Source organism: Pleurodeles waltl, chromosome 1_2 (assembly GCF_031143425.1).
Source record: "Pleurodeles waltl isolate 20211129_DDA chromosome 1_2, aPleWal1.hap1.20221129, whole genome shotgun sequence".
Taxonomy (NCBI): Eukaryota; Metazoa; Chordata; class Amphibia; order Caudata; family Salamandridae; genus Pleurodeles; species Pleurodeles waltl.
In genome coordinates, this window is record NC_090437.1 from 571,464,314 (window position 1) to 571,489,250 (window position 24,937).

A 24,937-nucleotide genomic window follows, 5' to 3' on the forward strand; every position below is an offset into this window, starting at 1 on the left:
CCTCACAGAATACACTCTTTTGTTTTTTCCCATGTTTCACCCTATTCCTGAGATATTTAACATTTCCGGATAGCATGTGGCATATAACATGCTTAGTGATGTGTTGCACAGGCACCACAGGGTCTGAGGAAACCGAGGGAGAGGAAGCAGTTGAGTTGTGCATGCTTGGCCCTATCAAGAAGTTCAATTATTAGGGGAGGCAAGCTTTCACTAGGCTTGCTACTTTTCCTTCATTCTCATCCACATCAGTCCCAGTGATATGAGTACACTGCCACAACAATAACTTCAAACTCCAAGCAAATCCCTTTCTTCTAATTCTCCCCTTGCCTCATACTACCACGACAGAAGCATCCATTGCATTGAAAGAACATTGACCCAACTAAGAACAGCAACACCTTGGATGTGCTCCGCAGACCTCCCCACCAATCCAAGTGCTCCAAATTACGAAAAGAATATAAGAAGGTAGAACAGTTCACTTTGATACCAACAGCCTTAACAGTATCTGCATTGGGGCTGGATCACCAACGTCCTGCAGGAGCCCAGTCTAGAGTTTAATCTAACAAAATGGATAATGGGAGAGCTCATCCAAACTTCACAGGATAATAGTAAAGGCATAAGAATAGAGGAAAGAGTCAAAAGTCAGAGACAGAGACAAGGCACAGAATTCAGAACCCCAAAGCATTTAAAACACACTCTTGGCTGTAGCTGCAGTCTCCATACAGTGCTTTTGCCTCTTTTGCTTATCAGGCTCCATAGAACCACCCTGGTCAATGCTGGTTCTGGTCTGTGAAGCACTTGAGGCACAGTGTTGACATCTTCTCAGATTTCTTCTCTCTCAGGAGGACACTGTTGAGGCAAACATCGCAAAGTGTAAAGGGGTCCTTGATCATACTAACAGGGCCCGAGAGGACCTCGGCGTATCTAAGAGTACAGCAAAACATAGCCTAACTGCATAACACATAGTTTTGCATTACTGTAAAAATGAATCATTTGTATTGTTGGATTAGGATTGTGTTGACTATGAATAACATTACTTAGGAGAATCAATTTCCCTATGAAGTGAGCAGCACACACTATTCTAGTTTGAGCCATATAATTAAGTAACTGTGAGGTGAAAGGGAAGGGTGTAGGACCCAGACGAAGCCTGACAACAATTCACATTGTGTCCGCTGTATAACGAAGCATGGTAAAAATATTCAGGTATGCATCCAGGTTTTGAGCCAATTAGAGGGGAACTGTTTGCTACATGTTCCTTGCACAACCTCAAGGATCCTTAAGATCATGAGATTATTCTGATACGCCCTTTCCCGTGTATCCTTGACCCTGTGCTCCAACCACTTCACATTTTCCTTTTACGTTGATAAGACTATGGTTTGGAGAGTCTGCAAACATCCATGCATTTCTAATTACCCCCAAATGATGGTTCTGATGACATCTTTGATAACATAATTAATAATATCAATGTAATATTTGTAGAAAACTTTTTGACGAATAAACTTAGTGGCGGTCGCCATAGCTAGTTTCTATATAAAATGCGTTTCTTTACCTGCCTAAAGCTTTGGCGCCACTTCTTCACAAAACTTTCTAAAACCATTTGCCGGTCACACCAGCTGCTGTCAGGAAAGTGTCAGGGTGATCTGCTCGTTGGAAGGGGGTGGGGAGCAAGAAAAGGGAGGTCCAAAACACATTTTCCCCACTGATTTTTCCATAGGGACTTTGAACCGTGATATCGCTGAAACTAATGGACAGAATTACACCAAATGTGGCAGAAAGGTAGGTCCTGGTCCAGAAAAACTACCTTTATTTGTTTTGGTGTGATTCTGCTGAGTAGTTTTGGAGAAATTAAGGAGAAAACAAATTTGTATATATAGGGACAAGAAGGATTTGTGACCACTCCCGCTCTCGTGCATAGATCTGATTGGCTGTCAATACTTCAACCAGGAAGTGTTGTTAGCCTGCTTGGGACTTGGGAGTCGAGTTCAAGAAAAAAATGTAAAAGAAAAGAAAAGGGGCCAGAGTACAGACACACTGACACCTTAGTGTTGGTGGTGGGTTCCCAGACGGACCCCTCACTACCCAGGGGCTAAAAGCATTTTTTTTTTAAAGTTTGTACAGATGTGTGGCGGATTAGCCGATTTTTTTTTTTTTATATGGAAGCACGGGCTCCTGTGCTTCTGGTAATTATGCCCCTGGGTGGGCCAAGTCCTGGGGGAAATTTCTTTTTGAGTGGGCGGGCTGGGGCCTACTGACCCACCCGCAGGCCCAGGGACCACCACCTCCCCAAGGTGAAATGGAAATAATGTGCGGGGGGACCATACAGCCCCCTGTGCCTAGGGGATCGTCACTTACCTGGGGTGAAAATTGTTTGTTTGCGTGGGAGAGGCCCGTCGGACTCCCCCTTTAACCCCAGTGATCACCACTTTTCTGGGGCTATATCAAATAAATAAGGGGGTGCCTGGCCCCACACCCCACCCCGGGGACCACCACCTCCCTGGAGCTATTATTAAAAAAAAAAGTGAATGGGGGCCATTTCGGACCACCTTTAGCCCCAGGGATCACCACCTCTCCAGGGCTATGTGCATGTTGAAAGGGGCCGTGCGGCACCCCTCAAGAAACTACTGATGGCCCTGGGGCTGGCTCCTGCTATGTCCTGAGGTTCCCACCCCCAGGACATAGCTTTTGCTGTGGCTTGGCTGCAGCTCTGAACCTGCAGCCATGCCACAGCAAACACTTTGGTTTTTGACAGCGGGACTGGTCAAACAGGTCCCACTGTCAAAACGATTAAATGCTTCAGAAAGCAGGGAGCTGCTGTTAAAGCAGCTCTGTGCTTGCTGAAATAATGGAACCGTGAGAGAAGCCTGAAGGCTTTCCCCATGGTGCCAGACAGCCTGTGACGGGCCTTTTGACAAAAATTAAAATAAATAGATAAGGAGGGACCGCAGGGAGCCCTTGAGGTCTCCTTCGCAGTCCCAGATAGTCCATAAAGGGCTGAAAATAAATAAAAAGAAAGCAGTAGTTCAGCACTCAGGATTCTAGTCCAGCTGGACTCGCTTCCCTCTTTTTTTTTTTTTTTTAAGTACAATTTTTTTGATTTTTTTAAATGACATAAAAAAAATTTCAATTGTACAGAACTATCTCATTCTAAGTATAGCATGCATCATAGCCTAAAAAAGCTCTCTATCTCTCTCCCTCTCGGTTTCTTTCTCTCTCCCTGTCTCTCTTTCAATCAATTTCTCCCACTTACACACCCTCTCAGACACTTACGCACCCACTCACAGACCCAGTCAGACACTTATTCACCCACTCACAGACCAACTCAGACACTCATGCACCCACTCAGAGCCTGAGTCATATTCTCACGCACCCACTCACAGACCCACTCAGACAGTTATGCACCCACTCACAGACCCACTCAGACTCTCACACCCACTCAGAGACCCACGCACACACTGACACACCCACTAAAACACTGATGTACACACTATCACACCCAGACAGACACTCTCACAGCCACTCTCACCCACAGATACATCCTCTCACACCTATTCTGACACCCAGAAAGGCTGCGGTTAACTTCCGCCGCACATGGCCAAACGGCTGTGCAGAGCATGGGGTCTGGTGGTTAAGGGGATTCGCCACAGGGTCTGGCTGCAGTCCAGGTCTCGTGGGCAACCTCCACAGCGCATGGGCTTAGGCCGCGCATGGTGCAAGGTTGGGTGGTTATACACAGCCAAAGGCCACGCACTATGGTGGTTGGATTAACGTAATGACAATTACTATACCTTAAACAAAACATAGAAATTCAATGACAAAACCTAAGGTTACAGGGTTGTTATACAAGGTGGTTATAGTTAGGAAATAGAATTTAAAAAAAACATAGAACTTCACTTAAAAAAACAAAGGCTACAGGGATGTTATAGTAAAGCTCAGATGTTAAAATACGAGACCATAGAAATTCACCAGTTATAGTTAGAGTTACCTCAAGTAACTATAACTTGCGCCCTCGACATGCACTGCTAATTACCCCACAAATTATGGCACTCATGACATCTTTGATAATATCACTGATAAAGTCACTGTAACATCTGCAGTAAAATTATTGATCACATTCCTGTGCATGGCGGCAGTGTGAGTCATAGTTACCTTAGGCACGAGCTATAGTTACTTGAGGTAACTTTAACTATAACTAGTGAATTTCTATGGTTTCATACATTTAAAATGTGAGCCTCACTATAACCTCCCTGTATCCTTTGTTTGTGAATATATTTAACAGTGGCAGTAGCCACACTGTAGTTATAGTTCTGATTTTTTTCCCTTAATAACTTTGCACCCGTTTGACGAAAGAGCATGAAACTTTGCAGACTTGCTTCCTCCATTTCATTTTAGGAGGGCTAAAGCTTTGCAGCGTGTGGTCAAGGGGGTTCGAAGACAAAAGGGGTCCCAAAACAGGCTTCAAATCCAATGCATTTTCCATAGACTGTTGTATTTCACATAGCACAAAATATATCAGCTGGATATTTCCGACATTTGGCAGTATTACACATTAGAAGGCACAGGTGATTCTGTAGGTTACTTCAGGTAAATAGAATAAGTAAGTGCTGCTAATTGATAAGGTTTTTCAACTTAGTGATATCTTGTACTGCAATACTATTAAAAGTAGCAAGGAAGCCCCAAAAAATAAACTAGACAGCATATTTAAAGATTCAGATTTACTACATGAACTGAAAGACCCATTTATGGTCACATGCTATTAGAAACCTATAAACAAAATAAATAACAAATAGAATACATCTTAATCTACATAAGCTTCCTTTGCTTGCTCTGTGGCTCACAAAATAGAAGTGGCCCAAGAAGCCAAACAAAAACCATGTTTCATATGCCCTCCCTTTGCAACAAAATGAAAAATTGCCCTAACAGTGAGCCACACAGACTACTATTTGGAGGAGGAGATAATTGGTCACTAGGAAAAATATAATGATCTCAATTTTTATAACAATAACAATGACTGTCTTTCACTTACTTTGGCCTTCATCTGAAGCACAATCCTAATAAAAACAGCAAAGAAGCCCAAAGAATAGACTGCATAGAGACTGCATATGTGAAGTTTCAGATTTACTACATGAACACTCATGAACAAGAATCGTTTATAGTCACATGCTAATAGAAACTGTTGTTTTTGCATGCTCTTTGGGTCACAAAATACAACTTTGCCAAATACCATCTTCCTTATGTACTGCTGTGAAACAAAATGGTAAAGTGACCTATCAATGAGCTACACAAACTACTAATAGAAGAACATGATAACTGGCCATTAGGAAAAACAGTAATAATCATAATTTGATGATTGGCTTTCCTTCACTCTGGGAATCATATGTAGCACAATCCTACTAAAAGTAGCAAAGAAGCCCAAACAATAAATTAGACTGCATATGTAAAGTTTCAGAATTATTACATGAACAATAATAAGATACATTTATGGTCTCATGATTGTGTAAAGCAATAAAAAATACATAACAAATACAATAGATAAAAACAAAGAAATCACAATAAATCTGATTGTCACTCTGTAGTTACAGCTAGTTTTCCCAAAGATAGGAATTCCTTGGATATTACCTCACTAATTACTTTCCATGCTGTTGGATGAATCACCACAAAACTTTCTAGCATTTTCTGTATTTTCAGATGATGTAAATTTTTGCGGTGAATCGTTTAGGGAATGCAAAGATAAAATAGAGTCCCAGAACACGTTTTTTTCACCAATGCATTTTCCATAGACTATTGTATTTGAAGTAACGCAAAACTCCACAATGTAATGTGCCATCACTGTGGTTTGGACAAGGAAACCACTAATCATATTGTATGCATTTGTCCTTCCTTTGTGCAGCAAAGAAAAGTAATCTTCCATAAAGACTTTGTCTGGGAGTTTGAACCTGCCGTCAGGTGGTAATTGCTAGCCTGAACACAGATAACACCACAATAAACATCAAAACAGTCAAATTCCTCCTGAAGCCACAGCAAAACTGGGTAATGAAATACCATCTGTGCTGCAAACCTGGGCCTTAAAATCTGTTCACCTCAATGCACATTTCCACACAACTGAGGCCCTCCAAAGTTAATTTGCGGCTCACTTTGTTCTGCGGCTTTCTACCTGCCAGAGGCCCAAAGGCAATCTTCAATTGATACACATTTTTGAGTAGGCAGGCACATTCCAACTGTGTCTACTGTGCTATCTGTACCTGCACTGTTTGCATTTGTTTGGAACCTCTGAATGAACTGCTGCGGAATGTCCAGAGACAATATCTGAAACAACCTTGGGATAATCCTTTATTGTCTCTGTACATTGAACTTCTGAGGAGTGCTAAGCGACATCATCTGAAACAATCCTGGGACATTCCCCCACTGTCTTCTGCATATTGCACTTTTTTGTGCCTAACTGCTTGACACATCTTTGTGCATCCGTCATTTAACCTTTGGACAATCGTGCTGCATGCACTAGCACTTCCCAAGTTTGCTTACATCCTCTAAATCTATTTCTGTGGAGGGCTCTGAGACATTTTCTGAAGCAACCTTAGGATAATCCTCTACTGACTCTACACACTTTGTGGAACACCTGTAGACATCATCTAAAACAACCGTGGGACATTCCTTCAAAGCCCTTTGCATCATACTCTTTGATGCTAAAGATTGAAGGCCATAAGATCCTTGTCACTGACCAAAATGTTGCTTTAGCAACTTTTACTTTCTCATACTGTTTTATCATGGGTATTCTTGTTTGAATTGCTGTTTTGATTACATACTAATGCAATGTTTGCTTGTTAAGGTTCTAATCAACTGTACAATAAATTGTTATTAAACTTGCAATGCATTGCAAACAAAAATATGTATTGCTTAACCAGGATGAAAAAATATTCCCAAATAAGGACTTTATTGCCCCAGTGAGTGACAGTCTAGAGCCATACTCATGCAAGAGGTCTAATCAGGTACAACATATGCTCACATTTATCGGAATTAAAAGCCATAGTTGTGAATGTATGTTCAACAATTAAAATAAGGTGACTGGAGCTAAGGAAGAAGAAAAACAAATATTTATCTTCTAATTTACCCATGTCGTGTGTGACATTTTCTACCAGTTCTGTCTTTAAACTCAGAAGCACCCATCATTTCCACACTTGAGACCGAAAAGTTTGTAGATTACATTTGAAGTCACATTAATGGGGGCAAGGTGGTCAATAGTAATGTAAAACAAAAAGGAGACTTCTTTGAAATGACATGCCTGTACTTCATTTTCTAAATAAATCAATAAAAACATCCACGTCAAGCATACCATGTACCCATCTGTCAAACAGTTTACAATGCAATATCTAAAAATAACCTTTTTACATAATTGCAAGTGGATAACGGATAACTTAAAACCAGCCTACTCAAAAGAAGGAAAAAGCATTAAAAAATAGCACTTACGGGCAAAGTTCAACTTCCAGATACTGCTTGCTTTTATCACACAGGAAAAATGCTTCCACCACTAAAAACAAAGCAACAATAATTGGTCTGTGTGTGAACCAACTGCAGGCAAACAGTCTTTCAATCTACTCAAAAGCCATGTTTTTGTTCTGAAAGTTGGGTTACGACTCCATTACTTTTAGTGCATAGCTATAGATCTTCTCTGGATGTCAACAAATAAATAATGCACCACTTAATATAACTGCTTCTGTAGCTGATCATTTTCATGCAGAACAGGGGTGGGTGATGTTTTAGTCCAAACCTTTTACAGAATATAAGCCGTCTGGTTGCAAAATACCTATTGTCATCGTACCAAGAATTTACAGTGAGGTTAAAGCATGCCCATTGTGTATCATTCTTTGGCTTTAGTGTCACTCTCATTAGCTTGCTTCCTATTCGGTGGCTTACCTTTTCCAGCTTGTGTTTGTTCCTTCTCTGGAAAACAGTCTTTTTACTTTTGTCTTTTCCACTGCTCATCATTTGGGAACGTTATTTTTCTTTTTTGTTAAGCCCTCCATTAGTGTGCATCCGTTTTCCAGCTGTCTCCTTTGTGTGCTTTCCTCTCCCATGCGCTGTTGCGGTCTCTCAGCCATGTGCTTTTTCCCCCGTTCTCAGTGTTGCTCTCTCAAGCCCATGTGCGTCTCACCCCACACACTCTGTGTTGCTCTCGAAATGTGCTGCTACCTTCACCCATGTTGTTATCTCTATAATATGCATCACCTCCACCCCTTCCTCCTGTGCTTTTTTCGCCTTCCTCCCCTCCCTCAAACCCGACCTGCTCTTCCACTGCCCCCCACCCTCTGTGGCCCCATTTCTTTTTTTTTTTTTTTTTTTGCCTTTTTTTGGAGGGACAGGAAACAAAATGCTGATAGTTCTTCTGCTTTGCAAATAAAAGTTTTTGCACTAGTTGATTTTCAGATTTTTTTAATCCATCTTGTTACGTTACATTTAAAAAAAAATCAACTTTGTTTATGCTATACACCATGAACAGAAGGCACTTGAAGAGCCAATAGGTCTCAAAAGATAGTTCTATTAGCTTTGCCAATGCTTGCTTTTTAATTTACGGTAAGAGGATGCAACTCCTGGGGAAATTTCATGTTTTCACATCCACCTGCCTCAGATTCTTTAGAAAAGCAGAATGTATTTGAAATGTCATGCACCACGTGTAGTTAATTACCGGTTCTTGCAGTCAGAACTGTAAAACATGCATTTCTTAGCATAAAGATCAAGAACTGTATGTGCGGAGAAGCAGTATCACGGGCAAGACACTATAATTGCCTAAATGATACCTGCACTAGATAATTATTATTCCTCCTTTTCATAACAACTTTCCCAGTCAGGGGTCCTGTAAGAGCACCCACCTCTTGGAATGTTGTCATACTATTACAGGCTGGGCTCTTAGGGAACAAATGAATCAACAAATGAATCTAATAATGTATATTCAGGCATCACCCAAGTGATTTTTAGTTCAATAGTATGCTTTCTGTGTTCCTTGCCAGCAATGACTTGGACCTTCCAGTCCCCTTGTATGTTGGGCAGGCATGTTCCCTTTCAGGACGGGAGATGGGGGTTCTGACACCCACCTTCCCATCACCCCAGTGTAAGAGTGCTCAGCTCACCTATGTGAATGATTGGGGTCTTGAGTGTAAGAGTTGGTCTGGTGATAATAGGTCTCTGCCCTCAGTCTTGACTCTGAAACGTGTGCTTTCTCTATAGCTTTCTGTTAGGACATGTAGGCAGCCTCTGTCGACTTCGATGTCCGGAGGGAGGGCGGCACTAAGCACTGGGGCACTGTAAGAAATGGGGTTTCTGATTGGCTAGGGCATGCACTTCAGCCAGGCAGAAACCACCATTCTGGTCAGGGTGAGTAAGTTACATACCAAAGATAACCAGTGCTTACCCTGGTAGCTTGGCACAGAGCAGTCAGGCTTATCCCCAGAAGTCAAGCTTTTGTGCAACACAGTCACACCAGTGACACAATAAATACACCACAAAAGAGATTTCATAACAGGTTATATAAAAATATATGTCTTATATTGTAAGTGTATGTCATGAACCAAGAAATTCATACGTCCTAGGTTACTGGGCATAAATCATAGATCAACATGACATTGTTCATGAGTGCTGCACATCCTATGCCAACACTTGCTATGCTGAAAATACAGGTCATCAAACACCACATACATTATCACCCTGAGGAATGAGATGCAGTGGTACATTACAGGAGTAATCATCGGTTACCACTACTGCATGGGCAGTATGAATAAGTGCAGGAATTATCATGGATAATCATGCAGTTGGTAAGGAACGAAATCACAAATTCCCCCAGAGGCCCCAACAGAGTCATCAGACCCTAAATGTACAGCACCAAGACACAGATGGGCTATTTGCAGGGAATACCCTGTCCAAGAGTGCGGCCAGCACAGGGGGCGTGCTCTGGTCTCAGGGGCGCTACGATGTTGCAGCCGTAAGGTACACCTGCTGGGATTACATAATAATATCCCCCTTGGGGCTAGCCGGTAATGACATAGTCGTACTCGCGTCTGAAAAGTACACTGCCGGATTTTCAGCAGGGGGAGGAAAAGATAGAAGGCCGCTCGCTGGGGAAATCAAGACAACCGTGTCACTCCCCCTCGGACCTCTCTCAAACTAACTAGTGCTCCCACAATCTTGTCGCCACAGGGAGGGGGGAGCACCAACATTGGGAGTGGTAGTGGGGAGCTCTTTAAAATGGAGTTGGGGGCTGCCGCGGGTGTCCTCTAGCCATGCGGTACGGTTGCACCACACAGTACCTTTTCCACGTTGTGGCGGCCCGAAGCAGGCCTCTGATGCGGCCTCGATTACCAGCGCCCAGCCCGTGCTTACTCCACTGGCAACCTTCAGCGCCCGGGAAGAGTGGGGCTGCACTGGGACTGGAGGCCTCACAGTACAGCCTGCACCTAACTTTAAGATGCACTCCTGTTCTGGATGATAGGGCCTCCCTTGGGGGAGGGATGGGCTCTCCTGGTGCGGCTGTCTCTTTGCAGGGAGCAGCACTCCGGGTTGACTGGCAGAGCCCACCTGGGGTGGGGGCAAAGGGGGGGTTCGAGGGTCGTGCAGCATTAACATAGGCCAGTCGAGGGGGCTGCAGGCTGTTGTCAACGGTGGGTGGGCTGCCCATTGTGATTCTCTCGCCAGGTGTTGGAGGGGCACACTCTCGACCACCAACAGTGCCATCCAGAACAGCCCGATCTGGACTGTGGCTCTGTTCTCTCCTGACGGGCAAGCTCACAAGAGCATTTAACACGTGATGGGGCACAGAAAAGCGCTTCCTAGGGGCTGTTCACGACGAGAATGAAACATGAAGCAATCCCCATGCTCTGATCTTGCAGGAGTACAGAATGAAGAGCTCTCTCTACACCAGGTAACAACCAGTAAAGAAAAATGCAGCGCTCTTCAGGCGCTAGACTTGTAGGAAGATCAGGAACAAAAACGGCGCCCCCCACACATTGGGCTTCCTGAGAGAAACACTGGGTCACACAGGACCAGGCAGGCTAGCACACCAGGGCAAACAGTGGTGGTTCCTCCTGGCCGTCCAGCAGAGCCAGGGAAGTCCAAGTCATGGAGTACTGGCAGCAGGGCAACAAGTAGAAAAGCAATCCTGATGAGTCTTTTGTGCCACCCAGCAGATACCAGGCAGCAAGGCAACAAACGGAAGAGAAGTCCAGATGACCCCTTTGTGCAGTCCACTAGTCCTTTTGACAGAGGTTCAGTCCCAGTTCCAAAAGTGCTCTAAAAATCAGGGGGCTACAGACACTAAGCTTATACTCAGAAATGCCTTTGTTTGGGGAGTAACTTCATAAGAGCCCTTTAAAGTGAAGCACAACACCCTTTGAACCCAACGCTGTCTCCAGACATCAGTAGGGGGTAATCAGTCCACTGTGTGTGGGCAGGGTACAGCCTATTGACATGTAAGGTGAGAACAATCCTCCCTCTCCCCAGCCCAGGATGACTATCAGTATGCAGATGACTCTTCTGTCACACCCAGCCCTTCCTGTGTTATAGCTGTCTGGAAAGTATGCACCTAGAGGAGCTGTCACTCTGCCCAGACCTGGATTGGAGTCAGGCTGCAAAGCACTAGAGTTATAAACCCAGAAAAATTCCCACTTTCTAAAAGTGACTTTTCTTAAATAGTAATAAAAAATCCACCTACACCAGTAAGCAGGATTTCTCACTACCATTCCAAACATACTAAACATGCCCACGCTATTCCTCATAGATCAGAAGATACCACTTAGACATTTGTCAGGGCATTTCCACTGCAATCCTATGAGAGGAGCAGCACTCACAGTAGTGAGAAACTAAATAGGCTGTTTGTCACTACTAAGACATGGAACACATAATACATATGTCCTTCCTTCTACATACACAGCACTCTGCCCATAGGGCTATCTAGTGCCTACATTAGGGGTGACTTAGGTGTAGTAAAAAGGGAGGTTAGGCCTTGGTAAGTGGTTTAACTTGCCAAGTCAGTGTGGCAGTTAACTGCGCACGCAGGCCCTGTAGTGGTTGGCCTGAGACAGGTTTGAGAGACTACTTCTGTGGGTGGCCCAATCTGTACTGCACACCCACTAGTAGCATTTAATTTACAGGCCCTGGGTATATGCTATACCACTTTACAAGGGACTTACAGCTAAATTAAATATGCCAATTAGGTGTAAACCAATCATACCAAGTTTAGAAGGGAGAGCACATGACCATTAGCACTAGTCAGCAGTGATAACGTGCCCAGAGTCCTCCAGCCAGCACAAAGAGGTCAGAAAAACAGGAGGACGAGGCAAAACGTTTGGGGATGACCCAGCAAAACGGCCAGATCCAACAGGCAGTGTATGGGGCAGTGCCACCAGACTATGTACAGAGGGAGAGATGTATGTAGGTATTCACTGAGTGAAAGATCTAAGGGTGGTTCTATTTGATGGCTATAGGAATATAAGTGGTTGTTGTGGGGTCTTAGAATTACGGAGGTATATTTATTGAAGGGGATTTGGTATGCAGCAAATACACCACTGAGGGCTCAGGAAGCTGTACTGAATAGCAATTAGGTGGTTGTATGGAAAAGATACAGACCTTGAGGTTGTAGGGAAATCTGGATGTAGCTGAGGGCTCTGGAGTGGGTTTCTTTTGGTCCTCGTGCTCCGGTTATGGATCAAGGGACAGGCCTCCGTCTGCCTGCAGCGCGGGAGCACAGGGCAGAGAAAGGCAGAGAGCCAGACTGCTGTGGAAGAAGACAAGGAGAGAGGACCCGCTGGAGGATCCAGGTAAGTCCTTGTCTCTCTTTTTTTTTTTTTTTTTTTTCCTTGTTTGTGCACACTGGTGCACAGACAAGAACTGAATCGGACCTGGCCTAAACTCAGGCCAGGTCCATAGGCAGTGAAAGCTGCCACTTCAGGCATATGGTGCACCGGCCTGTCCTTTGACATTAACCTTCATATTGGTGCTCTTTTGACCCTCCACCATCCATTCCAAAAAGTCACGTAATGATATTTCACATGGGAAATGAAACATAAACAAGCAGAAAACTTTAGTGATTCGAAATGTATGTATGAATAAATTCACTTTTTTGCTAGAAGAAAGAAGCCAGCGTAACTAGAAGCTTTAATGAAATTTCCATGCAGCCTTTTTAGAGATACCTAAACCCTCTTTCATTGCCAATGTAAATTAAAGCCAAGACTTGGGGCCTGATTTAGAGCTCGGCGGACGGGTTACTCCGTCACAATAGTGACGGACATCCCATATGCGGAAATCTAAATCCCATATGATAGAATGGGATATAGATTTTGGCGTACGGGATATCCATCACTATTGTGGCGGAGATACCCATCCACTGAGTTCTAAATCAGGCCCTTAATGTCCTCAACTGTCAAAACAGTTAATGTGTTCCCACTGTATTTGATTAAATTGTTTTTATTTAAACCTTTTTTATCAAGTTGTAGAGTGCAAACAAAGAAGGAGTGGATGGTCAACACAACCAAGCATGGAACAAAGATTAGTGAAAGTTTGATCTGGGGTTAGAAGAATTACCATAGATTAAGGTTAAATATTACTGGTGAGACACACGTCCGAACCTAGGGCATGGTAAAGACGACTAATGCTAAATGCCTTTATCAACATTGCAGGAATGCGAAGATCTCTATAGTTAGTTTCGTATGAAATAAGCACTGACCTTCATAGTCCCAAAGCCCAAGAAAAGCCTGCCCTGGCTCCCCTTGAGGTGCTGGAGGATCGCCAAAGAATGGGGCTTTCACCTCCATCAGCAATCCTTTTTTTGTTGACTTTAAGGTGACAGTCACAGGTTCATGGCTTACTGGTAAGCCATCCCATGTGTGCTCAATATTAAACTCCATCTAAATACATTACGGAGTAAAGAAAAGAGCACATGTATTATTATGGGTAAAGGAGCAAAATGGGTACGATTTACACAAATAAACCAACTTTTCTCTTGACTAAGCATGCAAGATAACATGACACAACAAAATAACATGTTATTTTTAGGAAAGTAATCAACATATTTCAAGAAATTAAATCAGAATGTAATGTTTCTTGATATGTCATGATTGCTGTTTGCTGGTGCACAATTAGTAATGTCAATCCACATATGAAAGTCAATGATCAGTCACTTGTGATTTTAAGTACTATAAAGCATTCCAGCAGTACCTTCTGAGCACTGTTATCTAAGGATTCATATCTCACATCAGTTCAAAGTGTTACACTAAATTATACTTAAAAATAATACACAAAAAAACAGTAATGCTAGCCACAAAATAGGCTAAGACAGCAAGTGTAATAGCCTGCCTTACAAGACAATTACTATAAAATAAATCATAACAAGTATGGTAAGTCAACATAGATAAACAGTATAACCGATCAGACTTCCTTTTTAGTGTATTCCTGTTACACTGTTTTGAGTTCCTTTATTAAAATGTTCTTTAAAATGTAGGTGGCAGTTTGAGATCAGTGTAGAAAGATAACCTTGGTCTGAAAACTAAAAACTACTATGAGTAAGTTTATGAGTCAAGAGGATGTAATGTAACACCTCTGAGTTGGTGCTCCTCATTAACATATTCCTGATAACACATATTGAGATCTACATTTGTGTGTAGGAGCTTGCAAAATTGTATACGCTACCTACTACAGCTCTCGGCAAAGGATATGATTGGCCACCACTCGGAGAAAGGACCATTGAAATGCACAGGCATCTTTTTTAAATAAATGTTACACCACACAACATGCCACTTTTGCTTCGCTAAATTCTGCATTAAGGTTTTGCTCTCAATATGGGTAACATGGGGGACATGGACATTTTGTTTTTTTTCTGCATACCACTTGTATGGTAATCTAAATGACAGAACAAAAAAGTAAATCCTGGAATACTTCTACTGGAGAATCATAATGGAACCCAAGATGTGGAAATACCTTTGCGGATTAGACACCCAGAGGAATACCTATTAATCCTATTCTCACATCTGGAATATTAAAACACCCCTTTCATTTGGTAGCACTTACCTGTTGCAACATTTCCCATGTCATCTGAATCTATAGTTAAAAAAATGAATTGATTCATATTGGTAGCATGCTAACAATGTACTGCACTGTAGGTGCTATAATCAGTTTTAAGGTGTAGGAAGTTGGCTCTGTATGTGCTATTTCAAAGTAAGGAATAGCATGCACAGAGTCCAAGGGTTCCCCTTAGAGGTAAAATAGTGGTAAAAATAGATAATACTAATGCTCTATTTCGTGGTAGTGTGGTCGAGCAGTAGGCTTATCCAAGGAGTAGTGTTAAGCATTTGTTGTACATACACATAGACAATAAATGAGGTACACACACTCAGAGACAAATCCAGCCAATAGGTTTTGTATAGAAAAATATATTTTCTTAGTTTATTTTAAGAACCACAGGTTCAAATTTAACATGTAATATCTTGTTTGAAAGGTATTGCAGGTAAGTACATTAGGAACTTTGAATCATTTCAATTGCATGTATACTTTTCAAGTTATTGACAAATAGCTACTTTAAAAGTGGACACAGTGCAATTTTCACAGTTCCTGGGGGAGGTAAGTTTTTGTTAGTTTTACCAGGTAAGTAAGACACTTACAGGGTTCAGTTCTTGGTCCAAGGTAGCCCACCGTTGGGGGTTCAGAGCAACCCCAAAGTCACCACACCAGCAGCTCAGGGCCGGTCAGGTGCAGAGTTCAAAGTGGTGCCCAAAACGCATAGGCTAGAATGGAGAGAAGGGGGTGCCCCGGTTCCGGTCTGCTTGCAGGTAAGTACCCGCGTCTTCGGAGGGCAGACCAGGGGGGTTTTGTAGGGCACCGGGGGGGACACAAGCCCACACAGAAATTTCACCCTCAGCAGCGCGGGGGCGGCCGGGTGCAGTGTAGAAACAAGCGTCGGGTTTGCAATGTTAGTCTATGAGAGATCAACGGATCTCTTCAGCGCTGCAGGCAGGCAAGGGGGGGCTTCCTCGGGGAAACCTCCACTTGGGCAAGGGAGAGGGACTCCTGGGGGTCACTTCTCCAGTGAAAGTCCGGTCCTTCAGGTCCTGGGGGCTGCGGGTGCAGGGTCTTTTCCAGGCATCGGGACTTAGGTTTCAGAGAGTCGCGGTCAGGGGAAGCCTCGGGATTCCCTCTGCAGGCGGCGCTGTGGGGGCTCAGGGGGGACAGGTTTTGGTACTCACAGTCGTAGAGTAGTCCGGGGGTCCTCCCTGAGGTGTTGGTTCTCCACCAGCCGAGTCGGGGTCGCCGGGTGCAGTGTTGCAAGTCTCACGCTTCTTGCGGGGAGATTGCAGGGTCTTTAAAGCTGCTCCTCGAAACAAAGTTGCAGTCTTTTTGGAGCAGGTCCGCTGTCCTCGGGAGTTTCTTGTCTTTTTCGAAGCAGGGCAGTCCTCAGAGGATTCAGAGGTCGCTGGTCCCTTGGAAGGCGTCGCTGGAGCAGAGTTCTTTGGAAGGCAGGAGACAGGCCGGTGAGTTTCTGGAGCCAAGGCAGTTGTCGTCTTCTGGTCTTCCTCTGCAGGGGTTTTCAGCTAGGCAGTCCTTCTTCTTGTAGTTTGCAGGAATCTAATTTTCTAGGGTTCAGGGTAGCCCTTAAATACTAAATTTAAGGGCGTGTTTAGGTCTGGGGGGTTAGTAGCCAATGGCTACTAGCCCTGAGGGTGGGTACACCCTCTTTGTGCCTCCTCCCAAGGGGAGGGGGTCACAATCCTAACCCTATTGGGGGAATCCTCCATCTGCAAGATGGAGGATTTCTAAAAGTTAGAGTCACCTCAGCTCAGGACACCTTAGGGGCTGTCCTGACTGGCCAGTGACTCCTCCTTGTTATTCTCATTATTTTCTCCGGCCTTGCCGCCAAAAGTGGGGGCCGGGCCGGAGGGGGCGGGCAACTCCACTAGCTGGAGTGTCCTGCGGTGCTGTGATAAAGGGGTGAGCCTTTGAGGCTCACCGCCAGGTGTTACAGCTCCTGCCTGGGGGAGGTGTTAGCATCTCCACCCAGTGCAGGCTTTGTTACTGGCCTCAGAGTAACAAAGGCACTCTCCCCATGGGGCCAGCAACATGTCTCTAGTGTGGCAGGCTGCTGGAACTAGTCAGCCTACACAGATAGTCGGTTAAGTTTCAGGGGGCACCTCTAAGGTGCCCTCTGGGGTGTATTTTGCAATACAATGTACACTGGCATCAGTGTGCATTTATTGTGCTGAGAAGTTTGATACCAAACTTCCCAGTTTTCAGTGTAGCCATTATGGTGCTGTGGAGTTCGTGTTTGACAGACTCCCAGACCATATACTCTTATGGCTACCCTGCACTTACAATGTCTAAGGTTTGGTTTAGACACTGTAGGGGTACCATGCTCATGCACTGGTACCCTCACCTATGGTATAGTGCACCCTGCCTTAGGGCTGTAAGGCCTGCTAGAGGGGTGTCTTACCTATACTGCATAGGCAGTGAGAGGCTGGCATGGCACCCTGAGGGGAGTGCCATGTCGACTTACTCGTTTTGTCCTCACTAGCACACACAAGCTGGCAAGCAGTGTGTCTGTGCTGAGTGAGAGGTCTCCAGGGTGGCATAAGACATGCTGCAGCCCTTAGAGACCTTCCTTGGCATCAGGGCCCTTGGTACTAGAAGTACCAGTTACAAGGGACTTATCTGGATGCCAGGGTCTGCCAATTGTGGATACAAAAGTACAGGTTAGGGAAAGAACACTGGTGCTGGGGCCTGGTTAGCAGGCCTCAGCACACTTTCAATTGTAAACATAGCATCAGCAAAGGCAAAAAGTCAGGGGGCAACCATGCCAAGGAGGCATTTCCTTACACAACCCCCCCCCAAACGAAAGAGGATGAGACTAACCTTTCCCAAGAGAGTCTTCATTTTCTAAGTGGAAGAACCTGGAAAGGCCATCTGCATTGGCATGGGCAGTCCCAGGTCTGTGTTCCACTATAAAGTCCATTCCCTGTAGGGAGATGGACCACCTCAACAGTTTAGGATTTTCACCTTTCATTTGCATCAGCCATTTGAGAGGTCTGTGGTCAGTTTGAACTAGGAAGTGAGTCCCAAAGAGGTATGGTCTCAGCTTCTTCAGGGACCAAACCACAGCAAAGGCCTCCCTCTCAATGGCACTCCAACGCTGCTCCCTGGGGAGTAACCTCCTGCTAATGAAAGCAACAGGCTGGTCAAGGCCATCATCATTTGTTTGGGACAAAACTGCCCCTATCCCATGTTCAGAGGCATCAGTCTGCACAATGAACTGCTTAGAATAATCTGGAGCTTTTAGAACTGGTGCTGAGCACATTGCTTGTTTCAGGGTGTCAAAGGCCTGTTGGCATTCCACAGTCCAGTTCACTTTCTTGGGCATTTTCTTGGAGGTGAGTTCAGTGAGGGCTGTCACAATGGATCCATATCCCTTCACAAACCTCCTGTAATACCCAGTCAAGCCAAGGAATGCCCTGACTTGAGTCTGGGTTTTTGGAGCTACCCAGTCCAGAATAGTCTGGATCTTGGGTTGGAGTGGCTGAACTTGGCCTCCACCTACAAGGTGGCCCAAGTAAACCACAGTTCCCTGCCCTATCTGGCATTTGGATGCCTTGATAGAGAGGCCTGCAGATTGCAGAGCCTTCAGAACCTTCTTCAGGTGGACCAGGTGATCCTGCCAGGTGGAGCTAAAGACAGCAATATCATCAAGATAAGCTGTGCTAAAGGACTCCAAGCCAGCAAGGACTTGATTCACCAACCTTTGGAAGGTGGCAGGGGCATTCTTTAAACCAAAGGGCATAACAGTAAACTGATAATGCCCATCAGGTGTGGAGAATGCTGTTTTCTCTTTTGCTCCAGGTGCCATTTTTATTTGCCAGTACCCTGCTGTCAAGTCAAAGGTACTTAAGAATTTGGCAGCACCTAATTTATCTATGAGCTCATCAGCTCTAGGAATTGGATGAGCATCTGTCTTGGTGACAGAATTGAGCCCTCTGTAGTCCACACAAAACCTCATCTCTTTCTTTCCATCTTTGGTGTGAGGTTTGGGGACTAAGACCACTGGGCTAGCCCAGGGGCTGTCAGAGCGCTCAATTACTCCCAATTCCAGCATCTTGTGGACTTCCACCTTGATGCTTTCCTTAACATGGTCAGACTGTCTAAAGATTTTGTTTTTGACAGGCATGCTGTCTCCTGTGTCCACATCATGGGTACACAGGTGTGTCTGACCAGGGGTTAAGGAGAAGAGTTCAGGAAACTGTTGTAGGACTCTCCTACAATCAGCTTGCTGTTGGCCAGAGAGGGTGTCTGAGTAGATCACTCCATCTACTGAGCCATCTTTTGGGTCTGATGACAGAAGATCAGGGAGAGGTTCACTCTCTGCCTCCTGATCCTCATCTGTTACCATCAACAGATTCACATCAGCCCTGTCATGGAAGAGCTTAAGGCGGTTCACATGGATCACCCTCTTGGGGCTCCTGCTTGTGCCCAGGTCCACCAGGTAGGTGACCTGACTCTTCCTTTCTAGCACTGGGTAAGGGCCACTCCATTTGTCCTGGAGTGCCCTGGGAGCCACAGGCTCCAGAACCCAGACTTTCTGCCCTGGTTGGAACTCCACCAGTGCAGCCTTTTGGTCATACCAAAACTTCTGGAGCTGTTGGCTGGCCTCAAGGTTTTTGGTTGCCTTTTCCATGTACTCTGCCATTCTAGAGCGAAGGCCAAGTACATAGTCCACTATGTCTTGTTTAGGCTCATGAAGAGGTCTCTCCCAGCCTTCTTTTACAAGAGCAAGTGGTCCCCTTACAGGGTGACCAAACAGAAGTTCAAAGGGTGAGAATCCTACTCCCTTCTGTGGCACCTCTCTGTAAGCAAAAAGCAGACATGGCAAGAGGACATCCCATCTCCTTTTGAGTTTTTCTGGGAGCCCCATGATCATGCCTTTTAATGTCTTGTTGAATCTCTCAACTAAGCCATTAGTTTGTGGATGGTATGGTGTAGTGAATTTGTAAGTCACTCCACACTCATTCCACATGTGTTTTAGGTATGCTGACATGAAGTTGGTACCTCTGTCAGACACCACCTCCTTAGGGAAACCCACTCTGGTAAAGATACCAATGAGGGCCTTGGCTACTGCAGGGGCAGTAGTCGACCTAAGGGGAATAGCTTCAGGATACCTAGTAGCATGATCCACTACTACTAGGATGTACATATTTCCTGAGGCTGTGGGAGGTTCCAGTGGACCAACTATGTCCACACCCACTCTTTCAAAGGGGACCCCCACCACTGGAAGTGGAATGAGGGGGGCCTTTGGGTGCCCACCTGTCTTACCACTGGATTGACAGGTGGGGCAGGAGAGGCAAAACTCCTTAACCTTCTAGGACATATTGGGCCAGTAGAAGTGGTTGACTAACCTCTCCCACGTCTTGGTTTGTCCCAAATGCCCAGCAAGGGGAATATCATGGGCTAAGGTCAGAATAAACTCTCTGAACGACTGAGGCACTACCACTCTCCTAGTGGCACCAGGTTTGGGGTCTCTGCCTCAGTGTACAGGAGTCCATCTTCCCAATAGACCCTATGTGTTCCATTTTTCTTGCCCTTGGACTCTTCAGCAGCTTGCTGCCTAAGGCCTTCAAGAGAGGGACAGGTTTCTTGTCCCTTACACAGCTCCTCCCTTGAGGGTCCCCCTGGGCCCAAGAGCTCAACCTGATAAGGTTCAAGCTCCAAAGGCTCAGTTCCCTCAGAGGGCAGAACTTCTTCCTGAGAAGAGAGGTTCCCTTTTTCTGACTGTGTTGCAGTTGGTTTCCCAACTGACTTTCCTTTTCTCTTGGTAGGCTGGGCCATTTTTCCAGACTCCAGCTCTACTTTTTCACCCTGTGCCTTGCATTGTGCTCTTGTTTTTACACACACCAGTTCAGGGATACCCAGCATGGCTGCATGGGTTTTTAGTTCTACCTCAGCCCATGCTGAGGACTCCAGGTCATTTTCAAGCAGACAGTCTACTGGGATGTTTGAGGAGACCACCACCTGTTTCAGGCCATTGACCCCTCCCCATTCTAAAGTTACCATTGACATGGGATGTGCTTTAGTTTGATTGTCAGCATTGGTGACTGTATAAGTTTTTCCAGTCAGGTATTGGCCAGGGGAAACCAGTTTATCTGTCACCATGGTGACACTGGCACCTGTATCCCTCAGGCCCTCTACACTTGTCCCATTAATAAAGAGCTGCTGCCTGTATTTTTGCATGTTAGGAGGCCAGGCAGCTAGTGTGGCTAAATCCACCCCACCCTCAGAGACTAGAGTAGCTTCAGTGTGGACCCTGATTTGCTCTGGGCACACTGTTGATCCCACTTGGAGACTAGCCATTCCAGTGTTACCTGGATTGGAGTTTGGAGTGGAACTTTTCTTGGGACAGGCCTTGTCTCCAGTTTGGTGTCCAGACTGACTACAGTTTCGACACCAGGCCTTTTTGGGATCAAAGTTTTTACCCTTGTACCCAGGATTGTTTTGTGAAGAGGCTCTGGGCCCACCCTCCTGTGCAGGTTTTTGGGGGCCTTTAGAAGACTCTTGACTATTTTTATTTTTGGCTGTCTCACCACCTTTCCCCTGGGGAGGTTTTGTGACCCCTTTCTTTTGGTCACCCCCTGTGGAAGTTTTGGACACCCTAGTCTTGACCCAATGGTCCGCCTTCTTTCCCAATTCTTGGGGAGAAATTGGTCCTAGGTCTACCAGATGCTGATGCAGTTTATCATTGAAACAATTACTTAACAGGTGTTCTTTCACAAATAAATTGTACAGCCCATCATAATTACTTACACCACTGCCTTGAATCCAACCATCTAGTGTTTTTACTGAGTAGTCTACAAAGTCAACCCAGGTCTGGCTCGAGGATTTTTGAGCCCCCCTGAATCTAATCCTATACTCCTCAGTGGAGAATCCAAAGCCCTCAATCAGGGTACCCTTCATGAGGTCATAAGATTCTGCATCTTGTCCAGAGAGTGTGAGGAGTCTATCCCTACACTTTCCTGTGAACATTTCCCAAAGGAGAGCACCCCAGTGAGATCTGTTCACTTTTCTGGTTACACAAGCCCTCTCAAAAGCTGTGAACCATTTGGTGATGTCATCACCATCTTCATATTTAGTTACAATCCCTTTAGGGATTTTCAACATGTCAGGAGAATCTCTGACCCTATTTATGTTGCTGCCACCATTGATGGGTCCTAGGCCCATCTCTTGTCTTTCCCTCTCTATGGCTAGGATCTGTCTTTCCAAAGCCAATCTTTTGGCCATCCTGGCTAACTGGATGTCCTCTTCACTGGAGTTATCCTCAGTGATTTCAGAGGTGTTGGTCTCTCCTGTGAGGGAACCAGCATCTCTGACTATTATTTTTGGAGTCAGGGTTTGAGAGACCCTGTTCTCCCTAGATAGGACTGGTAGGGGGGAATTTTCCTCCAAGTCACTATCCTCTTCCTCTGAGTTGCCACCCTCAGAGGGGTTGGCCTTTTCAAACTCTGCCAAAAGCTCCTGGAGCTGTATTTTGGTAGGTTTGGGGCCCATTGTTATTTTCTTTATTTTACAGAGTGACCTTAGCTCCCTCATCTTAAGATGGAGGTAAGGTGTGGTGTCGAGTTCCACCACAGTCACATCTGTGCTAGACATTTTGCTTCTAAAAGTTGGAATACTTTTTAAGAATCTACAACTGGTTCTAGAATCTAATTCAAACTTTTACAAACTTTTAAACTCTAAAAGAAATGCTAAACAGGATCTAACACAAGGCCCTAGCAGGTCTTTTAAGAATTTAGAAAACTTTTCAAATTGCAAAAATCAATTTCTAATGACAATTTTGGAATTTGTCGTGTGATCAGGTATTGGCTGAGTAGTCCAGCAAATGCAAAGTCTTGTACCCCACCGCTGATCCACCAATGTAGGAAGTTGGCTCTGTATGTGCTATTTCAAAGTAAGGAATAGCATGCACAGAGTCCAAGGGTTCCCCTTAGAGGTAAAATAGTGGTAAAAATAGATAATACTAATGCTCTATTTCGTGGTAGTGTGGTCGAGCAGTAGGCTTATCCAAGGAGTAGTGTTAAGCATTTGTTGTACATACACATAGACAATAAATGAGGTACACACACTCAGAGACAAATCCAGCCAATAGGTTTTGTATAGAAAAATATCTTTTCTTAGTTTATTTTAAGAACCACAGGTTCAAATTTAACATGTAATATCTTGTTTGAAAGGTATTGCAGGTAAGTACATTAGGAACTTTGAATCATTTCAATTGCATGTATACTTTTCAAGTTATTGACAAATAGCTACTTTAAAAGTGGACACAGTGCAATTTTCACAGTTCCTGGGGGAGGTAAGTTTTTGTTAGTTTTACCAGGTAAGTAAGACACTTACAGGGTTCAGTTCTTGGTCCAAGGTAGCCCACCGTTGGGGGTTCAGAGCAACCCCAAAGTCACCACACCAGCAGCTCAGGGCCGGTCAGGTGCAGAGTTCAAAGTGGTGCCCAAAACGCATAGGCTAGAATGGAGAGAAGGGGGTGCCCCGGTTCCGGTCTGCTTGCAGGTAAGTACCCGCGTCTTCGGAGGGCAGACCAGGGGGGTTTTGTAGGGCACCGGGGGGGACACAAGCCCACACAGAAATTTCACCCTCAGCAGCGCGGGGGCGGCCGGGTGCAGTGTAGAAACAAGCGTCGGGTTTGCAATGTTAGTCTATGAGAGATCAACGGATCTCTTCAGCGCTGCAGGCAGGCAAGGGGGGGCTTCCTCGGGGAAACCTCCACTTGGGCAAGGGAGAGGGACTCCTGGGGGTCACTTCTCCAGTGAAAGTCCGGTCCTTCAGGTCCTGGGGGCTGCGGGTGCAGGGTCTTTTCCAGGCGTCGGGACTTAGGTTTCAGAGAGTCGCGGTCAGGGGAAGCCTCGGGATTCCCTCTGCAGGCGGCGCTGTGGGGGCTCAGGGGGGACAGGTTTTGGTACTCACAGTCGTAGAGTAGTCCGGGGGTCCTCCCTGAGGTGTTGGTTCTCCACCAGCCGAGTCGGGGTCGCCGGGTGCAGTGTTGCAAGTCTCACGCTTCTTGCGGGGAGATTGCAGGGTCTTTAAAGCTGCTCCTCGAAACAAAGTTGCAGTCTTTTTGGAGCAGGTCCGCTGTCCTCGGGAGTTTCTTGTCTTTTTCGAAGCAGGGCAGTCCTCAGAGGATTCAGAGGTCGCTGGTCCCTTGGAAGGCGTCGCTGGAGCAGAGTTCTTTGGAAGGCAGGAGACAGGCCGGTGAGTTTCTGGAGCCAAGGCAGTTGTCGTCTTCTGGTCTTCCTCTGCAGGGGTTTTCAGCTAGGCAGTCCTTCTTCTTGTAGTTTGCAGGAATCTAATTTTCTAGGGTTCAGGGTAGCCCTTAAATACTAAATTTAAGGGCGTGTTTAGGTCTGGGGGGTTAGTAGCCAATGGCTACTAGCCCTGAGGGTGGGTACACCCTCTTTGTGCCTCCTCCCAAGGGGAGGGGGTCACAATCCTAACCCTATTGGGGGAATCCTCCATCTGCAAGATGGAGGATTTCTAAAAGTTAGAGTCACCTCAGCTCAGGACACCTTAGGGGCTGTCCTGACTGGCCAGTGACTCCTCCTTGTTATTCTCATTATTTTCTCCGGCCTTGCCGCCAAAAGTGGGGGCCGGGCCGGAGGGGGCGGGCAACTCCACTAGCTGGAGTGTCCTGCGGTGCTGTGACAAAGGGGTGAGCCTTTGAGGCTCACCGCCAGGTGTTACAGCTCCTGCCTGGGGGAGGTGTTAGCATCTCCACCCAGTGCAGGCTTTGTTACTGGCCTCAGAGTGACAAAGGCACTCTCCCCATGGGGCCAGCAACATGTCTCTAGTGTGGCAGGCTGCTGGAACTAGTCAGCCTACACAGATAGTCGGTTAAGTTTCAGGGGGCACCTCTAAGGTGCCCTCTGGGGTGTAT

At 45.5% G+C, this 24,937-nt stretch overlaps 1 protein-coding gene across 4 annotated transcripts in view; it reads right to left on the bottom strand.

Annotated features, from left to right (window-relative positions):
• The window catches only part of LOC138301652 (UPF0462 protein C4orf33 homolog), a 48,235-nt gene that overhangs the window by 11,563 nt on the left and 11,735 nt on the right, over positions 1-24,937 (bottom strand). For all 4 annotated transcript variants that reach the window (XR_011205114.1, XM_069242176.1, XM_069242169.1 and 1 more), the window contains exons 2-3: positions 13,700-13,880; positions 7,459-7,519 (exon numbers count right to left, since the gene is read on the bottom strand). Coding sequence is in view for 3 of the 4 variants with exons in the window: in XM_069242176.1 (XP_069098277.1) it covers positions 7,459-7,519; positions 13,700-13,880 (242 nt within the window). In the remaining variant the exon portion in view is untranslated. The remainder of the gene's footprint in view (positions 1-7,458; positions 7,520-13,699; positions 13,881-24,937) is intronic.